We start from the raw sequence: 24,168 nt of genomic DNA, 5'->3' as shown, positions 1-24,168 counted from the left end.
TGTTTGACATTCAGGTATTTTAAAATCAAATTAACCAAGTAAAATCCAGCACAGCACTTTCATGAAGTACCCTTTAATTTGGGACACCACTTTTTAATATATTAGATGCTTTAAAGTTTTTCCAAAAAACTACTTGGGTCACAAAATTTGTATTTTTTCAATTATATTTTTTCCCTAAGTTCTCCTAACAGTTACTATTACATGAGTTTCTCATTTACAGTGAAACCCTAAGTTTATACCTAATATCACTCAGGTATAAACAGCTGCAGTGCAATAGAAAATCACCTGTACCAATACAAAGAGACATAGGGAACTAGAGAACAAGAAACAGAAACCAGTTAAGAAGCCATATCTCATATTATTTCATTAGAAAATCCTAATCTCAATGTTGCTCCAATTTACTTATTTCTCTTTGGAAAAATCAAATATCCAAAAGGGGTCATCTCATTTCTATGCCATTAAAACAGTTGTATATTTTTCCAAAGACAACACAGAGAAAATGTTATCACCATTAGCTATCACTTAAGAAGTGTACTTTCTCAGAGTTTTTATTATTGTTGTTTGTACCTGGAATGTAAGTCATTGCTCTAAGCTTTCCTATGGAAACTCTACCTCCCAAACTTTTAGAAAATGCAATAAAATATAGATAAAACATCAATGATACTACATGACATGAAACTAAAATTCTGGAAATTGGGTCCTGTGATAAACAAAACATATAAATTTATATACCCAGAAATGAAAGGAAAAGCTATTACTACCAACAATTGCAATCTAACACATTTGGACAAATCATGTAAAACATCTAGCTTATCAAATCATAAGGGCTATACAAAGAATTGGTTGGTTTGTCACTAGATGGCAGCTGTGCATCCTTGGTAGATGTTAGTCCAAAAGAATATGTTTTTATTTGGGCATGTGTGCAGACAGTTTAAGATCTGTACTACTATTCTTTATAAGCAACAAGAAAAACAATATCTCTCATTATCTTTCCCAATACAGTTGCTGTTTTGGCCAAACCTGACCATCTCAAATTACAGGTCATTTCCTTGGAGACAGTGTTCCTTTCCCAAGCCAGGATGAGTTAGTGGTCCTTCCTCTGTGCTCAGAGCCCAGTGAATCCCCAGTACTGTAAGCATCACTTTGGTAGTCAATATTCAATGTTTCCCCTGTATAATTGTCTGTATCTTCTTTGCCCTTATAACCCAGAACCTAGCATAGTATCTTGCACATAGAAAATATCTAATTCATACATGCTAAGTAAATGAAAACAGAAATAGCATTTTCTGAGCACTTACTAGATGACAAAAACAGTGTCAACCAAGTCTTTACAAATATAAAATCATTTAATCCTCATAGCAATGCCATAGGTATAATTCCCATGAGACATAGCATGAGTCACTATCTGTCGACAGTTGGTAAATTATCAGTAATTATTTGAACCCAGAACAGTCTGGCTGCTGGGGCGCTGAGGTACACATTCTTCTAAGTTTTAAAATATGAGGGGTAAGGCTAAGTGCATCTTCCAACTCCTGCTCTGGCTCTATTCCCATGACTTCTCCTATTCTCTGTACATAGATAATTTCCAAATCACCTATACACATTTCTAGAGAAAGTTTCCTAAACTGCAGATCTGAAACATACCACTCTCATCCACAAAGAACTTCACTGGTCTATAACTACTAAATGAAAAACAAACAAGCTTAAAATAGTACTCAGTACACAGTGAGTGCTTGTTATAGGAGCTATTATTATACATTATAGCTAACTGAACTACTCACCATTCGGCAGATAAACCCATGCTTCTGTCCTTTTCTTGTCTAGATCATTATTTCCTACATCTTTGCTAAAATCTTGTTTTATAAAAATCTTTTTTTAAAAAAAATTGTTTTTATTTTATTGAAAGGAAGATGAGAGAGCGAGAGAGAGAATGTATCTTTGATTTACTAGTTTATTCCCCAAACAACTATAACTGCCAGGACTAGGTCAGGCCAAAACCAGCAGCCAGAAATTCAATCTGGATCTCACACATGGATGGCAGGCACCCAAGTATTTGAGCTATCACCTGCTACCTCCCAGAGTGTACATAAGCCAGAAGCTGGAATCAGAAGCAAGCTTCTCCAGGACTTGAATCACACACTCTAAAATGTGATGTGGGTGTCCCAACCTGCTGATTAACCACTGCACAAAATGTCTATGCCTAAAATCTATCCCAAGTGCTCCTTCTTACCCTCTTTTCTCTCCATCCCTTCATAGGTTAAAAAGGGGGGGGGGGTTGATCTGAGAACTGCATAGCACTTAATTTCTATACTCTTTGGAGCCAGTATTGTGGCACAGAGGGTTAAGTTGCCACCTGAAATGCCAGCATCCCGCATGGGTGCCTGTTGGAGTCTTGGCTGCTCCACTTCCAATCCAGCTCCCTGCTAATGTGCCCAGGGAAAGCCAAGGAAAATGGCCCAAGTGCTTGGGCCCCTGAACCCAAGTGGAAGACCTGGATGAAACTCTTGGCTCCTGGCTTCACTGTGGCCTAGCCCTAGTCACTGCAGCTATTTGAAGAGTGAAACAGCAGATGGAAGATATCTCTCCCTGTCTCTACTTCTCTGTCTGCTAAGTATGCTTTTCAAATAAATTCATAAATCTTTAAAAAAGCATTTTATCTTTTCCATTCTGTGAGTAACTCTGTGCAAATTTCCTTTCTCTGCTTTATTCCTATCATAACTTGAGACTAAGTTCAGTCTTCTAAAATATATTCTTGAGATAACCTACATTTTTTTGTAATACTTGGTGCAATTATAATTAATGTTGTCTTCCCCATTAGACCATATGCTCTGTTAGGAAATCTGACTCATGAACCAGTGTATTTTCAATGCTTAGTACAAGACCTGGAGCAAAGTAAAAGCATACTAAAATATACTGGATGAATTTGTTCATCTTTGTAGCCCCTATACTTTCTTGTACACATTTAGGAATATTTCAAAAATAGGTGCTGAATTGAAGTAAAGTGTAATATCCTAAAGCTTTTTACCCAAATCGAATTAGGAGGCAGAAAACTAGGATACATTGTGAATACTTTTTTTTTTTTTTTGACAGGTAGAGTTATAGACAGTGAGAGAGAGAGAGAGACAGAGAGAAAGGTCTCCCTTCCGTTGGTTCACTCCCCAAATGGCCACTACTGCCGGTGCTGTGCTGATCCGAAGCCAGGAGCCAGGTGCTTCCTCTTGGTCTCCCATGAGAGTGCAGGTGCCCAATCACCTGGGCCATCCTCCACTGCCTTCCTGGGCCACAGCAGAGAGCTGGACTGGAAGAGGAGCAACCGGAACTAGAACCCGGCACCCCTATGGGATGCCAGCGCTGCAGGCAGAGGATTAACCAAGTGAGCCATGGCACCAGCCCCATTGTGAATACTCATCCTTTTTGAATAAAGGACAGCTTTCCTCAAAGTGAAAGTGTATATTTTTATGATAGCATAATTATGATTTTTTTAAGATAGGTGCTTCCTTTAAGACTTTTTACAATTATATTCAGATATATCTCCTCATTCTCAGTTGTGCCAGGCACTGAATAACTTTTCCTCATTGAAGCTTAATAATGCCAGAAAATCAAATTAAATTGGGTTACAACAAGGATGTTTCTTTCTCCTGCTTTTTGTAATTAGTATTAAACATTGTATTTTTGACACACTACAAATGTATACCATATATTTGCAACACAATTTGGCCAAGAATTTAAAGAGGTACTGTTAGAAAGTCATGTCAGATTATACTTTTTGGAAGCTACAAAGACTGCATACATAAACCACATTATTGTCTGACAATGAAACTTAGCAATAAAAATATATTTGGCTTCTAGTAATACTCTTCTGAGTACTGACTTTAAGACTAATCAATTTAAAAGATGGGAGATCTGAAATGAAGTAAAATCTGTTTAGTTGGGAGAGATGTATAATATAAATGCAAGAAAATTCATAATACCTAACATTTTTCTGCCTTTAATAAGATTATTAGTAAGAATAAATGTTTTTCCAGAATATTTTCCTATAATACAAAGAAAATTTTAGGTACTAATCACACAAACAGGAGATACAATTCATCTGACACATTTTGAATTTTTACAAAGATTCTTGGAGCCTAAGAAGACATGTAGGAAAACAGGGCAAGGTTTTTCCCTTCTCTTTAGGAAAACTAACTATTGGTTTTGTTTCCAACCTTCAGCTGAATACAGGATAGTCAATTTTACAATAACAACAACAAAAAGTTATGGTCTAACAAACTGCATGAACTTTTAATGGAAACTATAAGGCCAGGAATTATTATTATGTATTATGACTTATTATTACCATAGAGGTTCCACAGCCAAAGATATTCTTACTCATACAGGGGATTCCATTTTCCCTCCTAAATCAGTTTCCTTGTATACCCTCAGATTTTTTTTCAATAGAAATTTTTTTCATGTACTTAGGTGTTTGATTACTTGGCTGGGATTGATGGAGAAGTGGGGATGAAAGGAGGAAAATGTCAGTAACTAGGTCTTCACTTTCTTCCATTGCTAAATCTCAACTTTGTCTCTCTTTAACCCTCTCACTGTTACCCAAATCCTATTCCTTACTACTTAATCTCCCCACTTTCTGGTTCTCTCTTCTTCAGTATCTCAAATACCATGGCTAGAGTAATCTTTCTGAAATACTGTCAACTACTCTTCTCAGAACCCTTGAGTGCTCCTTAGTAGTCTACCTTATTAAATTCAAATTTGTCTCTTTTTTCTAGGTTGTTCATAATCTGGATCTATCCTACTTATTTTTTTTTAAATCTTATATATTCCCTTATGTAAACTTACCATGCCAATTAAATTTCCTCACTCTTGCCTCCTATTTCCTGTTAATAGTTTTCATCTTTTCACTAATATTATTCATTCCCACAGAGTGTTTTTTTCTCTTTCTCTGTACCTGTATAATTCTCCCTTCATGGGCCATTTAAAGCATATCACCTGTAAGACTGGTAACAACAGCAATAGTCAACATTTCTTATGTGCTTACTCTGTGCCATGCACTGTTCTAAACACTTTTTAGGGATTGACACATTGGATCTTCAAAGAACCTTCTCAGACAATCATATAAAGTATTAAAATCCATCCTGATTTTCTCCCCAGTATACACCATGCTATAACTCATCTTCACTAAGTACCTACTATATGCACTATAGGCAACATTTATGTCATAAACTGGAAGGACATGGGGTTGCAGTCAGTACATATGGTTACTTATAGGATGTTAAATTAAATTAAATTTATACATTCCAAGCTTCAATTTCTTCATCATGTCACATGGGGATAAAAATACCTACCTCATGAATTCTTATAAAAATTTAATTTTCTAATCTGTGTGTAAATTATTATCTGACTATAAAATATAGTGTTAATGTTAACCACAATTTGTACAGCACATTTGGTGTGCTAATTACTAAGAGATAGTCTATAGGGTGAAAAAACTCTGGCAGTGCTTAAAGTCTACCATGTGTTGGACAGTGTTTTGCCCTGTAGAAAACCATAAGCTAGCACCACAAAATCAAGTACTTAATTTTTCAGTCATTATTCAAGTGTAACTGTCTTTCCAAGCTCACTGAAAAATATTCTTCTGTTTCTTTTCTAACATCCCACAATAGAGGGCATATAACAGGCCCCAAAAGTAGGAGTTGACTGAATTTTAGGGGGAAAAATTCTGACAAATTAATCTTTCAATAAACTCCCCGCAAGGACCTGGAAATGCTTTGAGAATGTCTAAAATTACTTTCAACTTAAACATTGAGTCAGTAAATATTTACTGTAATTATATATAATGGTATTTTTTAAAAGATTAACATAAATTGTTTCTCAGCATAAAGATAAATAAATATTACTTACCTAAGTGCAGAAAACGCAAATCCTTTCAGGCCATCTTTGCACCTAAAGCAATAAAAATTTACAGTCATAAAATATTATTTTCAGATATAAAGTAGTATATTAAAGTGCTATTAATATGCTTTTCTGAAAATGACATTCTAAGAGGTGAAGCTCTTACACAGAGCAATGATCTGAGCCTTACAACTGGTCAGATAAGCAACAAGCAATGAAGAAAGTCCCCATACACAAAATGATTAACATGATAATGTTTTCCTATGTCATATTAAAATAACTTAGGGCTCAATCCTCAGTTCTGCTGGTTGAACAGAGACTTAAGTAAATCTGAGGGCTCTATCTGGACTTAAAATGAGGTCTCGGAGTGGAGCATTCTTCAGTCTACCCAATCCCTTTGGGAGCAATTTTGCTGTAAAGAAAAAGGCTATATACACCTGCTGGGTATTACATTTAGGTCAGTTCTAGGTCCTGACTGCCCCCTACTTACTAATTCAGTGAGTGCAAAGCAATTAGAGTTGGCAGGCACAGAAAGCCTTCACATTTACTTGGTCAGTTTTAATTTCTGATTAAACCCAATCACAACAGATGGGGGGGGGGGGTTGGGATAAAAGGTGGGAGGGGTCAGAAAAAGGATTCTAAATAGCTATCAAGGAGTGCTTACTATTGCTGTGTACTGTTTTGAACATGTTGTATGTATTGTCATATTTAATCATATCACAACTCTATGGACAGATTTTTCTCTACTCCATAGCCACACACACACACAGAAAAATGCAGCTAATTTCCCAGAGGTCACAAAATTAACAGATCAGAAACAAAAGGCAAAGAGGGGGAGAGGAGTTGATCTAAAAATTCAAGGTTTTCTCCTATACATTCTCTGGAAATTATATCCTCTTGATTGAGGGAGCTTCAAAGTACATGGTAATAAAGAAAAAGAGATTCTCAGATGTGCAATAAAACAAGATATTAAAATAAGGACATTACTTTATACCAGTCTTATATTATCCTAGTGCCATGCTGTGCCTTTGTTCTACTTTATATGCCAAGATCATATTAGGGTATTCATTACTAGAATCCCTTGAATAAATCTATAAAGACTTGTGATACAATGATGCTGCAGTATATGTTAATATTAGAAACTGGATATTCTTGGTTAAAAGTATGGCCTCAAATATATCAGGAAATTCTTTATCTTTTGTAAAAAATTACAAAGGAAATGCAAAAAATAAACTTATTTTAAAATTTGCACTGTTTTATTGGAGGCAGTATAGAATCTTCAGCAGGAATTTAAGCCATGTGCACAGGAAAGTTTTAAAACACTTACCAAATCATTTCAATTAAGGCAAGTGATCTACTTTGTAGTTATGTGGAAAGTGAGAAATGGAGCCATGGAATTTAGCTAATGTTTTACATAATTATCTACCTTACAGGATAGTTAAGGCAAAATAATTCATACATTAAGCCAAAAATATCCATGGAAAAATAATAACATTAAAAATTTTAAATTTATTTCCATCTAAAGGAAGTATTTGCAATAATTTACAACCTGAAATCTACAGAGGCAGGGTGGTTAGGATGGCTGGGGATCTATTGACTGGAAAAGAGAAAGCAGTGGACTTAAAAGATTATATACATATGGGAACAAATTTTGCCTTTAGTATATTATTGTTGAAAGTTAGTCATTTATCTTTGTGCAATGCTGAATAAAGAATTCTGACAACATGGTCTAGTTAGGACTGCATTTCTGTGACCTTAAACAATAAATGCAATTGCAGCCCAAAACATCAAAAAGTGGCTTTCAAATATAAAAGAAGCATATTCAAATGAATTTGCAATTTCATTATGATGGAAGTTTGGTTCTTTCAGTAGAACCCTGTGGGAAGCACTTGATATTGATAAAGTCTTAGTATGAATACAAAAGGGGCTATTCTTCATTGCATTCATGTGTATAAGTTTTGTTAATGTAATTGAGAGTCAGATGTGTATGTCAAAAGAACAAAAAAGTAATTATTCCCATAGAAAGAATCTTCAAAATAGTAATATCACTCTGCATTGTGACCCCAGGAGCATTGTCTGTGCATTAACCTAAATAAGAAACACTACAGTAATTCGTGCTGAATGTAGAAAGTATGATGTAAACACAAAGATTTAAGTAAAGCAGACCCTATTATCAGAGGTCTGACTACCCTATGGATTGAGTTATTATGATGTAAATTAAACCACATTCTCCATTTATGTCTTAAGGCTCAGTGATTATTCAACAAATACTAACTAAGTGCCTACCATGTAGAGGCACTGGTTTAGGTTAGGAACTAACTATGGACAGTCAAGAATTTCTGCTTCCTAGTTGGGAGAGATACCATTAAAAAGTAAACATAGCATATCTTGATAATTGCAATGTAAAAAAAATCCTGCAAAGAAGTCAGGCTTTATTATACTGCACAATGTGGTCAATAATGGACTCTCTGAAACAATAAAATTTGATAATCTGATCAAAATCTTTCATGCATCAAGGAGAATGTTTCAATCTGAATCAACAGCAAGTACAAAGCCTGGGATGAAGAGTTTCTTTGACCAGTAAGGAGGAGGGCAAGCAGATTACTGATAGGGGAGGGGAATAGTTGGAAATAGTAGCAGGGGTGGAGGGAGGGAATTCACATAGTGCACTTTAGGAAGGATCTCAACAGAGGAATAACAAGGTCTGTCCTTACATTTTCAGAGAATCCCTTTGGCTGTGGGGTAGAAAATAAACTACACGAGGGCAAAATTAGAAGCTAAGAGACTAGTTAGGTAGGTCAGGAGAAATTATTATGGTCATGTAAATCCAACTGGCAGATGTGAGAGATACTGAATGTACTTGGAAGTAGAGCTGGCAGAATTTCTTTATGGTTGAATGTAGGGTAAAAGAGAGAGAATTTACAAAGTATTGAAACACCTTTGGTTTGATCAAATGTAAGGGTAAAATAGTCATTTACTAAAGTGAAGAATGCTATGGGAGAAATAAGTTCAAGGAGAAAATCATGTTTTATTTTGGATATGTTAGGAGTCAAGGAAGCAAACAATTGGCTATACAGGTCTGGGAATCAAGACAGTTCTGAATTATTTAAATGTAGTCTTTAATTTTTTTAAAAAATATTTATTTATTAGAAAGTCAGAGTTACAGAGAGAAAGGAAGACAGAGAGATCTTCCATCAGCTGGTGCACTCCCCAAATGGCCGCAATGTTCAGGATTGGGCCAGGGCAAAGCCAAGAGCGAGGAGCGTCTTCCAGTTCTCCCCAATGGGCGCAGGGGCCCCAGGATTAATGCCATCTTCAACTGCCTTCCCAGACACATTAGAGGGGGCTGGATAGGAAGTGGATCAGCCAGGACTGAAACCTGATGCCTGATACAGGATGGCCGAATTGCAGATGGCAGCTTTACCTGCTACGCCACAATGCCACCCCCTTAAATGTAGTATATAAATCCATGAGACTACATATAATCCATGAGACTACATAAAGGAAGTAAGTATAGGGACCGGCGCTGTGGCTTAGTGGGTAAAGCCACGGCCTGCAGTGTCGGCAAACCATATGAGCGACGGTTTAAGACCCAGCTGCTCCACTTCCAATCCAGCTCTCTTCTATGGCCTGAGAAATCAGCAGAACATGTCCCAAGCCCTTGGGCCCCTGCACTCGCATGGGAGATCTAGAAGAGGCTCCTGGCTCCTGGCTTCGGATCCGCACAGCTCTGTCCATTGCAGCCAATTGGGGAGTGAACCAGTGGATCTCTCTCTCTCTCTCTCTCTCTCTACTTCTCTGTGGGGAGCAATCCGGACTAGACTGTTACTCGAATTAGGACTTATTCTATGCATCTGCTCTCCCACAGTATGGCGCTGGGAGAGAAGTAAACAGCTTCCGCACAGCTGCCTCGAGTTCAACTAATGAGCTGTAGGACTTGCTCCTGATTGGAGGAGAGCAGCGTACTCGGCGTGTGGGCAGCCGAGTTGGGATTGGCGGAGGAGGACTATAAAGGAGGAGAGAGACGGCATGCACCGGGAACATCTATGGGGAACATCTAGCTGAAGGAACACCTGTGCAGCCCCCGAGAAGAGCCGGCCGGCGGTGTGCCGCTCCCCTGCGGAAGCGGGGAATGTGGCCAGGGGGAACTGCCCTTCCACGGAGGTGGAAGGGATAGTAGCCAACCCGGGAAGAACCAGCAGCAAACCCGGGGAGGGCCGAGCAGATGAAAGAACAGCGCAGGGTCCTGTGTCGTTCCTCCACGAAGAGGGGGAGCGACATAATGGTGCCGTGACTCGGATATGAAGCCTAGGCAGGGTTTAGTGTCGTTCCTCCGTGAAGAGGGGGAGCGACATAATGGTGCCGTGACTCGGATAGAAAACCTAGGACGAATAGGAAACCTGACTCGGATAGGAAACTTAGGACGGATATGAAACTTAGGAGGGAAGAAACGGGAAGAACTAGGGAAAATATCGGAGAGAGAAACTAGCAAACAGCCTAGGGAAAAGCCGGACGAAAAAGGAGCCGGAAGAAGCTATTGAAAGCCTAGGCATAGACTCGAAACAGCCTAGGGAAAAGCCGGACGAAAAAGGAGCCGGAAGAAGCTATTGAAAGCCTAGGCATAGACTCGGATACGGACTACGGGGGGAAGCTGGGAGAAATCTCTAAGGTCGAAAGCGAAAGTGAAAGCTAGAACAAACAGACTCGGACGCGGACTGTGGGGAGAGGCCAGGAGAAATGAGGGGGGAATATTGTTGGAAGAAAACTTGGGGAAACATACCGGGTAGAGAAAAATGTTAGGGAAATTGAAGCCGCGGGGGGCAGGCCGAGGCGGAGACGAAAGCCACTTTGGGGTTCTCAAGTTAGCCCGGGAATAGGGGGCGAAAAGTTGAAACCAGAAGCTGAGACGCAAGCCAGGTTGGGATCCGTCTGATTAGCCCGGGGAGCAAAGGACGGGAAGCCAAACCGTGGGGCGGAGACGTACGCTGGGTTGAATTCGCCAGGCTAGCCCGGGGAACTTAGATTGAATGCTAATGGCGGAGACGCAAGCTACGCTGTGTTACTCGCGGAAGCCGCCGCGTGCAGAGAGAGCACGGGGCGTGAATAGATAGGGAACGCTGGCGCGAGGCTGTGGTTCAGACGCGAAAGGGTTAAGCGTGGAGACCGCGGAGCGCGCGAAGCCTAGCCACGCAAAGCCGGGAAGCTGCGCAGATGAGAGAGGCGCGCGGGCTGAAGCGGCGCAGAGCCGGGAACCCGCCGGCGGGGCGAGGTGCCGGAAAGCTGCGGGGATAAGAGAAACAGAAGTTTAGAAGTAAAAGAGAAATAGGAATGTTGGCAGACAGAAGTAAAATGGGAGAAATAGAAATGCCCGGAGATAGAGAAATAGAGAAAAATAAGGCCTCCCCTCAACATGCCAATTAGAAGGCTTGGATTCGGTCTGCCTAATCAAGTGAGGCGATGAGCACCTGCGGGCAGCTAGCAGCATGCGCTGCAGGGCACCGAACACAGGCACACATCAGCGCCTAAAAACCTCCTCACAACATGGCGAAGAGAGGACCCGGATTCGGTTTGCCTGATGGATAGGACTTGTAAGAGCCTGTGGCAACTCTAGCAAGTAGAGCAGAGTGTGTGCCGCGGGACACCGAAGACAGGCGCGTATCAACGCTAAAAAATAAAAAGAAAGGGGGATCTATTATGTCGCTCCCCCTCTTCGTGGAGGAACGACACAGGACCCTGCGCTGTTCTTTCGTCTGCTCAGCCCTCCCCGGGTTTGCTGCTGGTTCTTCCCGGGTTGGCTACTATCCCTTCCACCTCCGTGGAAGGGCAGTTCCCCCTGGCCACATTCCCCACTTCCGCAGGGGAGCGGCACACCGCCGGCCGGCTCTTCTCGGGGGCTGCACAGGTGTTCCTTCAGCTAGATGTTCCCCATAGATGTTCCCGGTGCATGCCGTCTCTCTCCTCCTTTATAGTCCTCCTCCGCCAATCCCAACTCGGCTGCCCACACGCCGAGTACGCTGCTCTCCTCCAATCAGGAGCAAGTCCTACAGCTCATTAGTTGAACTCGAGGCAGCTGTGCGGAAGCTGTTTACTTCTCTCCCAGCGCCATACTGTGGGAGAGCAGATGCATAGAATAAGTCCTAATTCGAGTAACAGTCTAGTCCGGATTGCTCCCCACACTTCTCCTTCTCTGTGTAACTCTGACTTTCAAATAAATAAATAAATCTTTAAAAAAAGAAATAAGTATAAAGAAAATATTCAAGGACTCAATACACTTTTCCTTTATAATTAATAATGTAGAAATCCTCTTCCACAGAACAAATTTCTCCTAATACAATTGTTCTCCTATATAATGTCTCATTTTAAGAGTACAAAAAATAATGTACTTAGCTCATGTATACATAAACTTGTCTACTTCCTCTATGCAAATGACATAAAATTACTAAAATTCAATCCGTATTTACTGAATCTACACTTTTGCCAAGTTTGGTGGTATGGTAAAGTATGACATAAAACAGGTAAGACAAGTAACAAAAGGAATTTTGAGCATTACATCAAATAACTTAGTCAATACACAACTTAATGTAGATGTTCAGATTGAAAATAAATACTATGAACAGGAAAGTATAAAGAAACTAATGTTATTATAAGATTAATAATCGAATGTCAAAATTTTCAAATAGAAGCGTAAATGATAGTAAAACAATTCTGTCCACAAAGACTCTTTCTTTTTAATCCTTACTTTCCACGATGTCACTTCTGATAGTTGAATCATTATTACAACAATATACCAGCAGGTGTCGCTAGGAAACTATTTTTAGGAAAAATTTGTAGCTCAGATATAACTTCTATAGCAAACACTTCACTGCAGGTTTTCTTCTGGCAACACATTTATAATGTTTCAGAAATGTTACTAATCCTAATTAAATTATATTAAGCTCCTCCAAGTAAATATATTAGACTTTTTAATGATAGGTGATGTTCCTGTTCCTGAAGTCTATCATTTCAAACAGTTATCTAGTATTTAACAACATTCTACTACTTGGCATCAACACAAATTTTGATGAGCTAAATGTGCCACTTCATTATATGTTCTCAAATGAGTTGAAAACAATGAGAATTATTCTTATTCTTAAATTTTTTGTCTCTTCATTTTTTATTCATTCAATAAATATAATGATTGTAAAACATAAAATTCCTTTAAAACATTTCTTCAGAGACAATGCGTGATGCCGTGGTGGAAATAAGCTTGGTATGAACAGGGATATAGACACTGGTCACAACTTCTCTATAAATCTTCAAAAAATCACTTATGATTAGGGCTCAACTTTTTTATCTATTAAAAAAAGAGGTTGGGGTGGGCAGTTGGCAAAGCAATAAGGGTGCCATTTGGGACACATGCACCCATGTTCCCATATCAGAGTGCCTGTTTTAAGTCATGGCTACTCTGCTTTGCATCTACCTTCCTTTTAATGTGCACCTTGGGAGGATGCAGATGATGGCTCAAGTGCATTGGTCCTTGCCACTGATATGGGTGACGTGGATGTAATTCTGGGTTCTTGGCTTTGGCTTGGCCTAGCTCAGGCTATTGCAAGAATTTGAGTAGAGAACCAACATGAAAGATCTCTGTTCTTTGTATGTGTGTGTGTGCACCTGTGCCTTTTAAATAAAATGAAATAAATAAAAGACCAACAATAAGAAAGCACTATAATTGGCTTATTAAATGACTTCTAACTCTGAAATTCCATCAATTTACTTAAAGCTATTTTTATTATTTGAAATAGGAAATAATGGCAAAATAGAATGAATTCCTCTAAATAAAAACTTGTACAATGAGCACATATTTATATATCATTTGTGTAACTTGCTTAATATAAAAATCAATTATTGAATATTATAAGCTATTCATTTTTATTTCACCAACACTATAGTAACTAATGTAAAACTCAAAGTATTCAGTTGTACTAAATGGTGGTACTATAAAAAGTTTACCTGGAAAGAGATACAAAACTACTAACTAAAATAAATGACTTAGACCAGAATTTTCTGAAACTATGATTCCAGTAAACATGGATAATAAGGTGACTACCATGATAAAAAAAAATCAATATTTATTAAGCATCAACTGGGGTACTTCTGTTTTCACTCATTGAGTTGGTTGGAAATAAACTCAAACATTTGTTAAATATCGCATAACCTACATTCACTCACCTAAGAATCATTAATTGAGCACATAGTTTACAGAAGACCACTGCGCTGACAGTCTCTTGAGTAATTCAAAGATAGTGTTGTAGGAGCTTAACTACTCTTGTCATTTCTTGAACTTAGCTTTGAATTTCTTTAGTTCAGAATTTTACATCATTTATCTTCTTAAATTATTTGATCTAAAAAAGTATTATATGTCAAACATACCTAAAAATGCAAAAATATTGGCAAAAACTAAAAAATGGGATTTAAAATAAGGTTTCACACTAATAATCTTTAAGATACTGTGTTCTGGAGCTGGCATTATGGTGTAGTGAGTAAAGCTGTTGCCTGCAATGCCAATTTTCCATGGGGGCACCAGTTCAAGTCCTGGCTGCTCCGCTTCCAATCCAGCTCCCTGCTAAGGTGCCTGGGAAAGCAGTAGGAGAAGGCTCAAATGTTTGGGCCCTTCCACCCACATGGATGAACCTCCTGGCTCCTGGCTTCAGCTAAGCCCAATCCTGACCTTTGTGGACATTTGGGGAGTGTACCAGTGGATGGAAGATCTCTTTCTCTGTTGCTTCCTCTCTCTTTGTAACTCTGCCTTTCAAATAAATAAAAGAAACCTTTAAAAAAAGGATATTGTATTTTTTTCTGATTTTATCAATCACCTAAGCTACTCAGTATCGAAAATAAAGCTACATTATTTTATGTGAACAAAATTATTTAAAGGAAAAATATTCAAAGGTCAAGAGTTATCATCTATATTGGAGTTGTGAGAAGGATGACATATGGATTTGATTATAAATAATTGTAATAGACAATAGTTAAATCTTCAACATTTTGATTTGTCTAATTATGATATCATCACTACTAAAAGCAGAAATATATCTGGAAGGAATACATTTAAAATGTTTAATTTGAAAGTCAAGGGGCTGGCTCTGTGGCGCAGCGGGTTAATGCCCTGGCCTGAAGCACTGGCATTCCATAGGGGCACCAGTTCTGGTCTCTGCTGCTCCTCTTCCGATCCAGCTCTCTGCCATGGCCTGGGAAAGCAGTAGAAGATGGCCCAAGTCCTTGGGCCCTTGCACCCACGTGGGAGACCCGGAAGAAACTCTTGGCTTCGGATCGGCACAGCTCCATCCATTGCAGTTAATTGGGGAGTGAACCAGCAGATGGAAGACCTCTCTCTCTCTGCCTCTCCTCTCTGTGTAACTTTGATTTTCAAATAAATAAATAAATCTTAAAAAAAAAAAGAAAGTCAAAAAAGAACCAGAATGTCTATTTAAATGTTTCATGTGTGGGACTCAAGTTGTCTTCATTCTAAACTACTTATGTGATTTTATGTAGTTGGATTTTCTTTTTTTTTTTGACAGGCAGAGTGGACAGTGAGAGAGAGACAGAAAATTTCCATTGGTTCACCCCCCAAATGGCCATTACGGCCGGCACGCTACGGCTGGCGCATCGCGCTGATCCGAAGGCAGGAGCCAGGTGCTTCCTCCTGGTCTCCCATGGGGTGCAGGGCCCAAAGACTTGGGCCATCCTCCACTGCACTCCCGGGCCATAGCATAGAGCTGGCCTGGAAGAGGGGCAGCCGGGACAGAATCCATTGCTCCGACCGGGACTAGAACCCAGTGTGCCGGCGCCGCAAGGCGGAGGATTAGCCTATTGAGCCACGGCAAGTAGTTGGATTTTAACTTAAATTTTTATTTCATTTATAAACCCACATGCAAAAACAAACTTGCATTTGTACAAACTTTTCTAACCCATTTTCAAGTGTACAAGCTCACACCTTAATACTAAACTGTAATTCAGTACTTGAGACCTGATCAACAATTGTAGTTTTTATTTACACATTCACTGAAGAATCCAGGAAAAGGCTGACATGGCATTAATTTCAGACTGCTATTTTGTCTTATTGTAAAAAGTTTCATTGTACTCATCACATATGTGTACTCTAATAGGTTATATAAATTCTTACAATTTATTATTTAGAATTTGTGCTACGTGGTTAAAACACATTCTATTGCTTACATATATTCACCAAGGTTTTCTTCTTATGTCTATTGTTGGAATAATAAAACAGACCAAGAGTTCAGTTATACTCTCCATATGGCACTTATTAAGAGATAACAATAATTAATGTTGTATTCTTATTTTAAGAAACCTCATGGAAACCAGCATTGTGGCGCAGTGAGTTAAGCCACTGCATCCCAAATGGAAGAGATGATTCAAGTCCTGGCTGATTTACTTCTAATTCAGCTCCCTACTAATACACTTGGGAAGGCAGTGGAAGATGGCCAAGTGTTTGGGACCATGCAACTAGGAGGGAGACCCAGATGGAGTTCCTCGCTCCTGGCTTCAGCAAGGTCCAGGCCTTGCTGTTGTGGCCCTTTGGGGAGTGAACCAACAGATGGAAAAATCGATCGATCTCTCTCTTTCTGTCACTCTGCCTCTCAAATAAATAAGTCTTTTTTTTAAAAAGCTCACATTAAAAATCTGAATTTGGGGGCTGGCGCTGTGGTGTAGTGGGTAAAGCTGCCGCCTGCAGTGCCGGCATTCCATATGAGTACCGGTTCAAGTCCCGGCTGCTCCACTTCTGATCCAGCTCTCTGCTATGGCCTAGGAAAGCAAAAGGAGATGGTCCAAGTCCTTGGGCTCCTGCACCTATGTGAGAGACCCAGAAGAAGCTCCTGGCTCCTGGCTTCAGATAGGCACAGCTCCGGCCATTGTGGCCAATTAGGAAGTGAACCAATGGATGGAAGACCACTCTCTCTGTCTCTCTCTCTGCCTCTCCTTCTCTCTCTGTGTAACTGACTTTCAAATAAATAAATAAATCTTTAAAAATATCTCAATTTGAAATAGCAACAAATTAAGAAATTAGGGGACAATTTCTTCGATTGCCTCATGAACTCTTATTGTATCATCAAAACAATTTTCAATACGGTTTTTAAAATAGTGAATTTTTCCAGTGCATTAGAGTAATTTTTTATTCCAATAGATATTTTACAGTACATTTATTTCACACAGACTGGAATACGGATGGCAGGCTTATCCTCAAGAACCCAGGGAAAGTTGCTGAAGCAGGCCACAGTTAAGCATAATCAAGTGTGATTGTTATGTCCCTAGATGATTGCTATGCGCCTTTTTTTTTATTTTGGTGTGTCCCAAATATAAATTGGAAACAGTTGGACTCAAACTTACAGTAACAACTCCAATAGGATCTCATTTCTCTTAAATTTGGAGAAGTGGGCACTGGTTTTGCTTTAAAATCCATACCAAGAAGGTCATACTGCAAGCTGCCTTCAATTGCTAAGGAACCAAGAATTATCTTCAGTCTGTTTCTAAAAGAAACGTTAATTAGGATAAACTTCCCTCTTAAAATGAACTTAAAAAAATAAGATTTATTTATTTATTTGAAGTCAGAGTTAGAGTTGCAGTGATGGGGGGGGCAGAGAGAATCTTCTATACACTAGTTATTTTTTTTTAAATTTTTTTTATTTTATTATTTTTTTTTTTACAGGCAGAGTGGACAGTGAGAGAGAGAGACAGAGAGAAAGGTCTTCCTTTGCCATTGGTTCACCCTCCATTGGCCGCCGCGCGGCCGGTGCACTGCGCTGATCCGATGGCAGGAGCCAGGTACTTATCCTGGTCTCCCATGGGGTGCAGGGCCCAAGGACTTGGGCCATCCTCCACTGCACTCCCTGGCCACAGCAGAGAGCTGGCCTGGAAGAGGGGCAACCGGGACAGAATCCGGCGCCCCGACTGGGACTAGAACCCGGTGTACCCGTGCCGCAAGGCGGAGGATTAGCCTAGTGAGCCGCGGCGCAGGCCTATACGCTAGTTAACTCCCCAGATGGCTGCAACGGCCATTGCTGGGCCAGGCTGAAGCCAGGAGCTGGGAACTTCTTCCAGGTCTCCCACTTGGGTGTTAGGGGCCCAAGCACTGGGGCTATCTTCTGCTGCTTTCCCCAGCCATTAGCAAGGAGCTGGACTGGAACAGGAACTAGCGCAGCCAGGACACAAACTGACGCCTATAAAAGATGCCTGCACCGCAGGAGGCGGCTTTACCCACTACACCACAACACTGGCCCCTCAAAATGAACTTTAAAAGATTTATTTTATTTATTTATTTGAAAGGCAGAGTAATTGAGAAAGAGGAAGAGAGAGTGTTTCAATCCCCAGTTGGCCACAATACCCAGGTCTGGCCTAGCTGAAGCCAGGAACCAGGAATTCTAACCTGGTTTCCCATAAGGGTGGCAAAGAATCAAGCACTTGAGCTGTCATACCCTGCCTCCCCAAGCCACATTAGCAGAAAGGTAGACCAGAAGCTGAATAGCCAGGATTCAAACTGGTGCTATTGAGGCCGCGCTGTGGCATAATGGGTGAGGCCGCCACTTGCAGGGCCAGAGTCCCATGTGGGTGCTGGTTCGAGTTCAGCAGCTCCACCTCTGATCCAACTCTCTGTTATGGCCTGAGAAAACAGTGGAAGATGGCCCAAGTCTTTGAGCCCTGTACCCATGTTGGGGACCGGAGGAAGCTCCTGGCTCTTGGCTTTGGATCAGCACAGCTCCGGCCATTGCAGCCATCTTGGGGGTGGAACAGTGGATAGAAGACCTCTCTCTCTCTCTCTCTCTTTCTCTGTAACTCTGCTTTTCAAATAAAAAATGGATAAATCTTTAAAAAAAAAAAACTGGTGCTAGATATGGGATACAGATAAACCACTATACCACAAGGCCAGCCCCTCAAAATGAACTTATAATAGCAGTGTTAGTCAAATTTTAAAATATTTGTAGAGCCCATTGTGGTTTCATTGAACCTAAATTGAAAGTTTATTTGTGGTTCCAAAGCAAATGGCTGTATTTAGATTTGACAAATTAACTATCAGCAACAACCAAAGAGAACAATACGATGTTTCATGTAAATCCAAGGAATATTTTAGCAAGTGTGTTAAAATTATCACATTGCTAGGGACAAAAGCTATTTATGTTAAACAAAATGATAACTATAATTTGAATCAATCTATTTTTTAAAGAAGATTGACAAGTATTCCACTTTTTCTCCTTCCAAAATGATTATGAAAAAAATGAAAACTCGCCAGCGTCGTGGCTCACTTGGCTAATCCTCTGCCTGTGGCATCAGCACCCTGGGTTCTAGTCCTGGTTGGGGTGCCGGGTTCTAGTTCCGGTTGCTCTTCTTCCAGTCCAGCTCTCTGCTGTGGCCCAGGAGGGCAGTGGAGGATGACCCATGTGTTTGGGTTCCTGCACCCGCATGGGAGACCAGGAGGAATTACCCAGATCCTGGCTTCAGATTGGTGCAGCGCTGGCCATAGCGGCCACTGGGGGAGTGAACCAACGGAAAGAAGACCTTTCTCTCTGTCTCTCTCTCACTGTCTATAACTCTCTGTCTCTCTCTCACTGTCTATCTCTGCCTGGCAAAAAAAATAAATTTAAAAAAATGAAAACTAATGTTTTCAATTAAATAGAACCTTTGATTCAAAACTAATTTATTTTCAAATGCATGTTGGTATCTATATCATTAAAATAATATGACAATTCGCTTTTGTATTGAACAAAATGAGCAGCTATTTGAAACTGTAACTTTAGACCATAATCTTTTCATAAATACATGTTTATTTAATACCAAAGTTCAAATCTAAAATAGATAAAATACGAATTTCTAAGTAGTGGATTCAAAAACCAGTATTTCGAAAGCTTTTAGAAGTATTATTTCCTGGGAAAGCAGTGGAAGATGGCCCAAGTCCTTGGGTCTCTACAACCTCGTGGGAGACATGGAGTAAGCTCCTGGATTCTGACTTCAGATTGGCGCAGCTCCAGCCATTGCGGCCATCTAGGGAGTGAACCTGCAGGTGGAAGACCTCTCTCTCTCTCTCTTTTTCCTCTCTGTAACTATGCCTTTCAAATAAATAAACAAATTTAAAAAAATTGGTTGGTACTCTGTGTTCTCAGACTCTCAGACTGTGTTCTCAGATTCTCAGAGTATAGCAAAATGTAATACAATATGGTAGCTTACATTAAACAAAATCTCTTTACATAATTGTAGTAATATTTGAGTTAGAAAGTAACTATATATTGAAACCATCAATATTTTATTAATCATGGGGCCAGTGCTGTGGCACAGTGGGTTAACTCCCTGGCCTGAAGCACCAGCATCCCATATGGGCACTGGTTCAAGACCCAATTGCTCCACTTCCAATCCAGCTCTCTGCTGTGGCCTGGGAAAGCAGTAAAAGATGGCTCCAGTCCTTGGGCCCCTGCACCCACGTGGAAGACCCAGAGGAAACTCCTGGCTCCTGGCTTCGGATCAGCGCAGCTCCGTCCATTTCGGCCAACTCGGGAGTGAACCAGCGGATGGTTCTTTGTCTCTGCCTCTCTTCTCTCTATGTAACTCTGACTTTCAAATAAATAAATAAATCTTAAAAAATATTTTATTAATCATAAAACATCATACTCTAAAATTCTGTAATATTATTATTATGTTAGATTTTGAGGAAAAACATGAGTATTTTCAGGAATTTGGTTATTTCCCTGAGATATTTATTCTCCCTACTCCAAAATTCTATAAATATTATAAATATAAAAAACATATTTCACAAATATTGCAAAAATAAAAAAAGCTTTGTATAGTTTAATAACATAAAACCCTATGTGATCTACTCAATGACCTCTGTGTCTCAATATATACATACCCACAGGTGCATGCATACATACTTTTATTTATATAAACATAGATACATGTGTATATATGTATATATATTCATACACACTCACACATACACACATGGAAGATCTGAACAGGATTTGGCTCTCTAACTCGTGCAAACATTTAAAACCCAAGTCATAAATTAATAGTACAAGGAGGGTGAAGACAAGTTCAGCTATGCCCATAGGAGGTGGTGCCTAGTGGAAGCTCCTAAGGTCACTGAGGTATACCCTTAGAAAGCAATTCTCCAAAGAAGCTTAGTTATATAAGACTGAGTTGGGTCCAGCTGTTCTCTACCTCTGCTTCCTGGCTCCCCCTGTGACCTACCCGCCACATGCACTCAGCTATTGCCATCCTCCAACCATACCACACTGCCCAACCAATGATGCCTGTCTGATCTTGGCTCAGCAGATGGAAAATCTCTCTCTGTCTCTCTCTGTAACTCTGCCTTTCAAATCAATAAAATAAATCTTTTTAAAAAAGGTCATTTAGGCCGGCGCTGCGGCTCAATAGGCTAATCCTCCACCTGTAGCACCGGCACACTGGGTTCTAGTCCCGGTCAGGGCGCCAGATTCTGTCCCGGTTGCCCCTCTTCCAGGCCAGCTCTCTGCTGTGGCCCGGGAGTGCAGTGGAGGATGGCCCAAGTGCTTGGGCCCTGTACCCGCATGGGAGACCAGGAGAAGCACCTGGCTCCTGGCTTCGCATCAGCGCAGTGCGCCGGCTGCAGCGCACTGGCCACAGCAGCCATTGGGGGGTGAACCAATGGAAAAGGAAGACCTTTCTCTCTGTCTCTCTCTCTCTCTCACTGTCCACTCTGCCTGTCAAAATAAAATAAAAATAAAATAAATAAAAAAGGTCATTTATTTGAAAGTCAGGATGAGAGAGGTTGGGAGGGAAGGGAGAGGGATCTTCAATCTTCTGGTTTATTCTCAAAATGTCTGCAACAGTTAGGACTGAGCCAAGCTAAAGCTAGGACCCTGGAACTGCATCTGGTTCTCCCATATGGGTGACAGGTACCCATATGCCATCTCCTGCTGCCTCCCAGGATCAAATTAGCAAGAAGCTGGATGAGAAGTGGAGCAGCCAGGATCCAAATCAAGCACTCCAACACGGATGTGGTGTCCCAAGCAGTAGCTTAACACACTACACCACAATACCTGCCTCTACCTAAACTTTTGATATTAATATACAAGAGTAACTGAATTCACTAAAATCTTAGAATTCAAAGAAAGGAGAACAACCTGGATCAGAGTTCTGATGCTCTCAGAACTCAAATTCTAATGAAGTTATTAGAATGCGTGTTCTGAAAAACGGCTAGGCTTGGTTAAGTTACTTGACCTCATATAGTTTCAATTTCCCCAAACATAAAATCAGATATTATTACTTACCATAGAAGACTTTTGTAAGATTTAAAGGAGTAATATATACAGTCTGAAATAGAGAAAGTGCTCAATAACAATGTATTAAAGATTAAATGTTTTAATAAAAGTTATACAAATTGAAAAACTACTCAGTGAACTTAAGATTTATAATCCTATGGAAATATAATTTTTTAAGAATAAGTGAGAAAGATTGAAAATAGAAAAGCTTTAGCAAGGGGAGAGTGTGAAGGAACACGACTTCATCTAGTCTCAGTCCCTCTTCTATAAGGATCTCATGGGAAATTTTAAGTTTGATGATGTTTATCAGCTTTAACTCTGCCTTTTCAGATCTGTTTTTCTGAAAATTGGAAAGGAAGTGTTGAGAACTGGTTCCAAGCATACCCTAATTTTTTTTTGAGAAGTTTTGGAAAACAGCTCTTGTTCCTTCAAGCTTTATTAAAGGCAAAACTACAACAGGCAGAAAACTGTAGTAAGTTTTAATTCATAATGCCATTTATAAAAGCTTTTGGAATATACTTAAGAAGTACAAAAACGGTTTATGTGCAAACTGTCATGCCATCTTTATCTTTAAAATGACATTTAGGGCATTGGTGTAGTGGTTAGGATACTACTTGGAACACTTCCATTTCATTATCATTGTGGTTCAAGTTCTAGTCCCTCTATTTCCAATCCAGGTTCCTCCAAGTATACACTATGGAAGGCTGTAGTTGATGGCAGAAATACTTGGGTTCCTGACACCCATGTGACAGACTTGAGTTCTGGGCTTCTGGCATTGGCTTGGCCCAGTCTGGCTATTATGGGCTGTTTACAGGCATTTTGGGAGTAAACCAGTAGATAAAGGATCTTTCTCCCTCTCTCTTTTTTTCTCCTCCCTCCCTCCCTTCCTGCCTAAGTCACCACCTCTCTCCTTCCCTTCCTTCTTTGCTTCTTTCCTTCTTTTTCTTACTTTCCTTTCATTTCTTCCTTCCTTTGTCCCTCTTCCTTTCTCTTTGCCTTTCTCTCTCTTTATTCTCTCTCTCTGCTGTACAAATAAAGTGAAAATAATTTTTTTTTGACAGGCAAAGTGGACAGTGAGAGAGAGAGACAGAGAGAAAAGTCTTCCTTTGCCATTGGTTCACCCTCCAATGGCCGCCGCAGCCGGTGCACTGCGTTGATCCGATGGCAGGAGCCAGGTGCTTCTCCTGGTCTCCCATGCGGGTACAGGGCCACAGCAGAGAGCTGGCCTGGAAGAGGGGCAACCGGGACAGAATCCGGCACCCCAACTGGGACTAGAACCCAGTGTGCAGGTGCCGCAGGCGGAGGATTAGCCTATTGAGCCGCAGCGCCAAGTGAAAATAAATTTAAAAATATTTTAAACTACTTGTTTTGCCTAAATGAAGAAAAGGGAGGAATTAAAGATCATCCAAAACTATAAAGCTCATATGCCTTCAAAGATATCCATTAGTGTTGTAAATAAGGAGCTTGAAGGTAAAGGAAAGTAAAGCCATCTGGAACATGCTTTATAGATATCAATTATGTGGCACTGATAATTTAGAAATGTAAGAGAAAGAAGGAACAGACAAGTACTCCTACTTAAGCAATATTTCATTTAGTTTATTAAAGGCAACCATGTTAATGACTTGGTTTTAGGATTATCATGCATTTTAACTGGTTCACCTGCAAATAGGCATATATATTTGATCTCAAATTAATTATATATATGACCTAATAACTGAGCAGTTAATTATTTTCTGTGTAATGAACATTCTTCCCCAATTTAAGACCTCACAACTGATTATGATTAGACATAATCTAAGAATATGAGTTTTATTTCTGGTTCTTTTACTAAAAAACTGAGAGCTGAGGTCAGCATAGTGGCAAAGAAGGGTAAACCACCACTATAAAGTACCAGAATCCCACTCCTCCACTTTTTTTTTTTTAAGATTTATTTATTTATTTGAAAGTTGGAGTTACACTGAGAGAGAAGGTGAGGCAGAGGCAGAGGCAGAGAGAGAGA

At 40.0% G+C, this 24,168-nt stretch overlaps 1 protein-coding gene across 9 annotated transcripts in view; it reads right to left on the bottom strand.

Annotated features, from left to right (window-relative positions):
• The window catches only part of TMEM135 (transmembrane protein 135), a 290,564-nt gene that overhangs the window by 27,079 nt on the left and 239,317 nt on the right, over positions 1-24,168 (bottom strand). For all 9 annotated transcript variants that reach the window (XM_002708646.6, XM_089332368.1, XM_051821444.3 and 6 more), the window contains one exon: positions 5,896-5,937. In XM_002708646.6, coding sequence (XP_002708692.1) covers positions 5,896-5,937 — 42 coding nt within the window. The remainder of the gene's footprint in view (positions 1-5,895; positions 5,938-24,168) is intronic.

The sequence above is a fragment of the Oryctolagus cuniculus genome, chromosome 1, assembly GCF_051225735.1.
Source record: "Oryctolagus cuniculus isolate XC-2025 breed Fujian yellow rabbit chromosome 1, ASM5122573v1, whole genome shotgun sequence".
NCBI classification, from domain to species: Eukaryota; Metazoa; Chordata; class Mammalia; order Lagomorpha; family Leporidae; genus Oryctolagus; species Oryctolagus cuniculus.
This window is presented reverse-complemented; position numbering and strand designations above follow the sequence as displayed.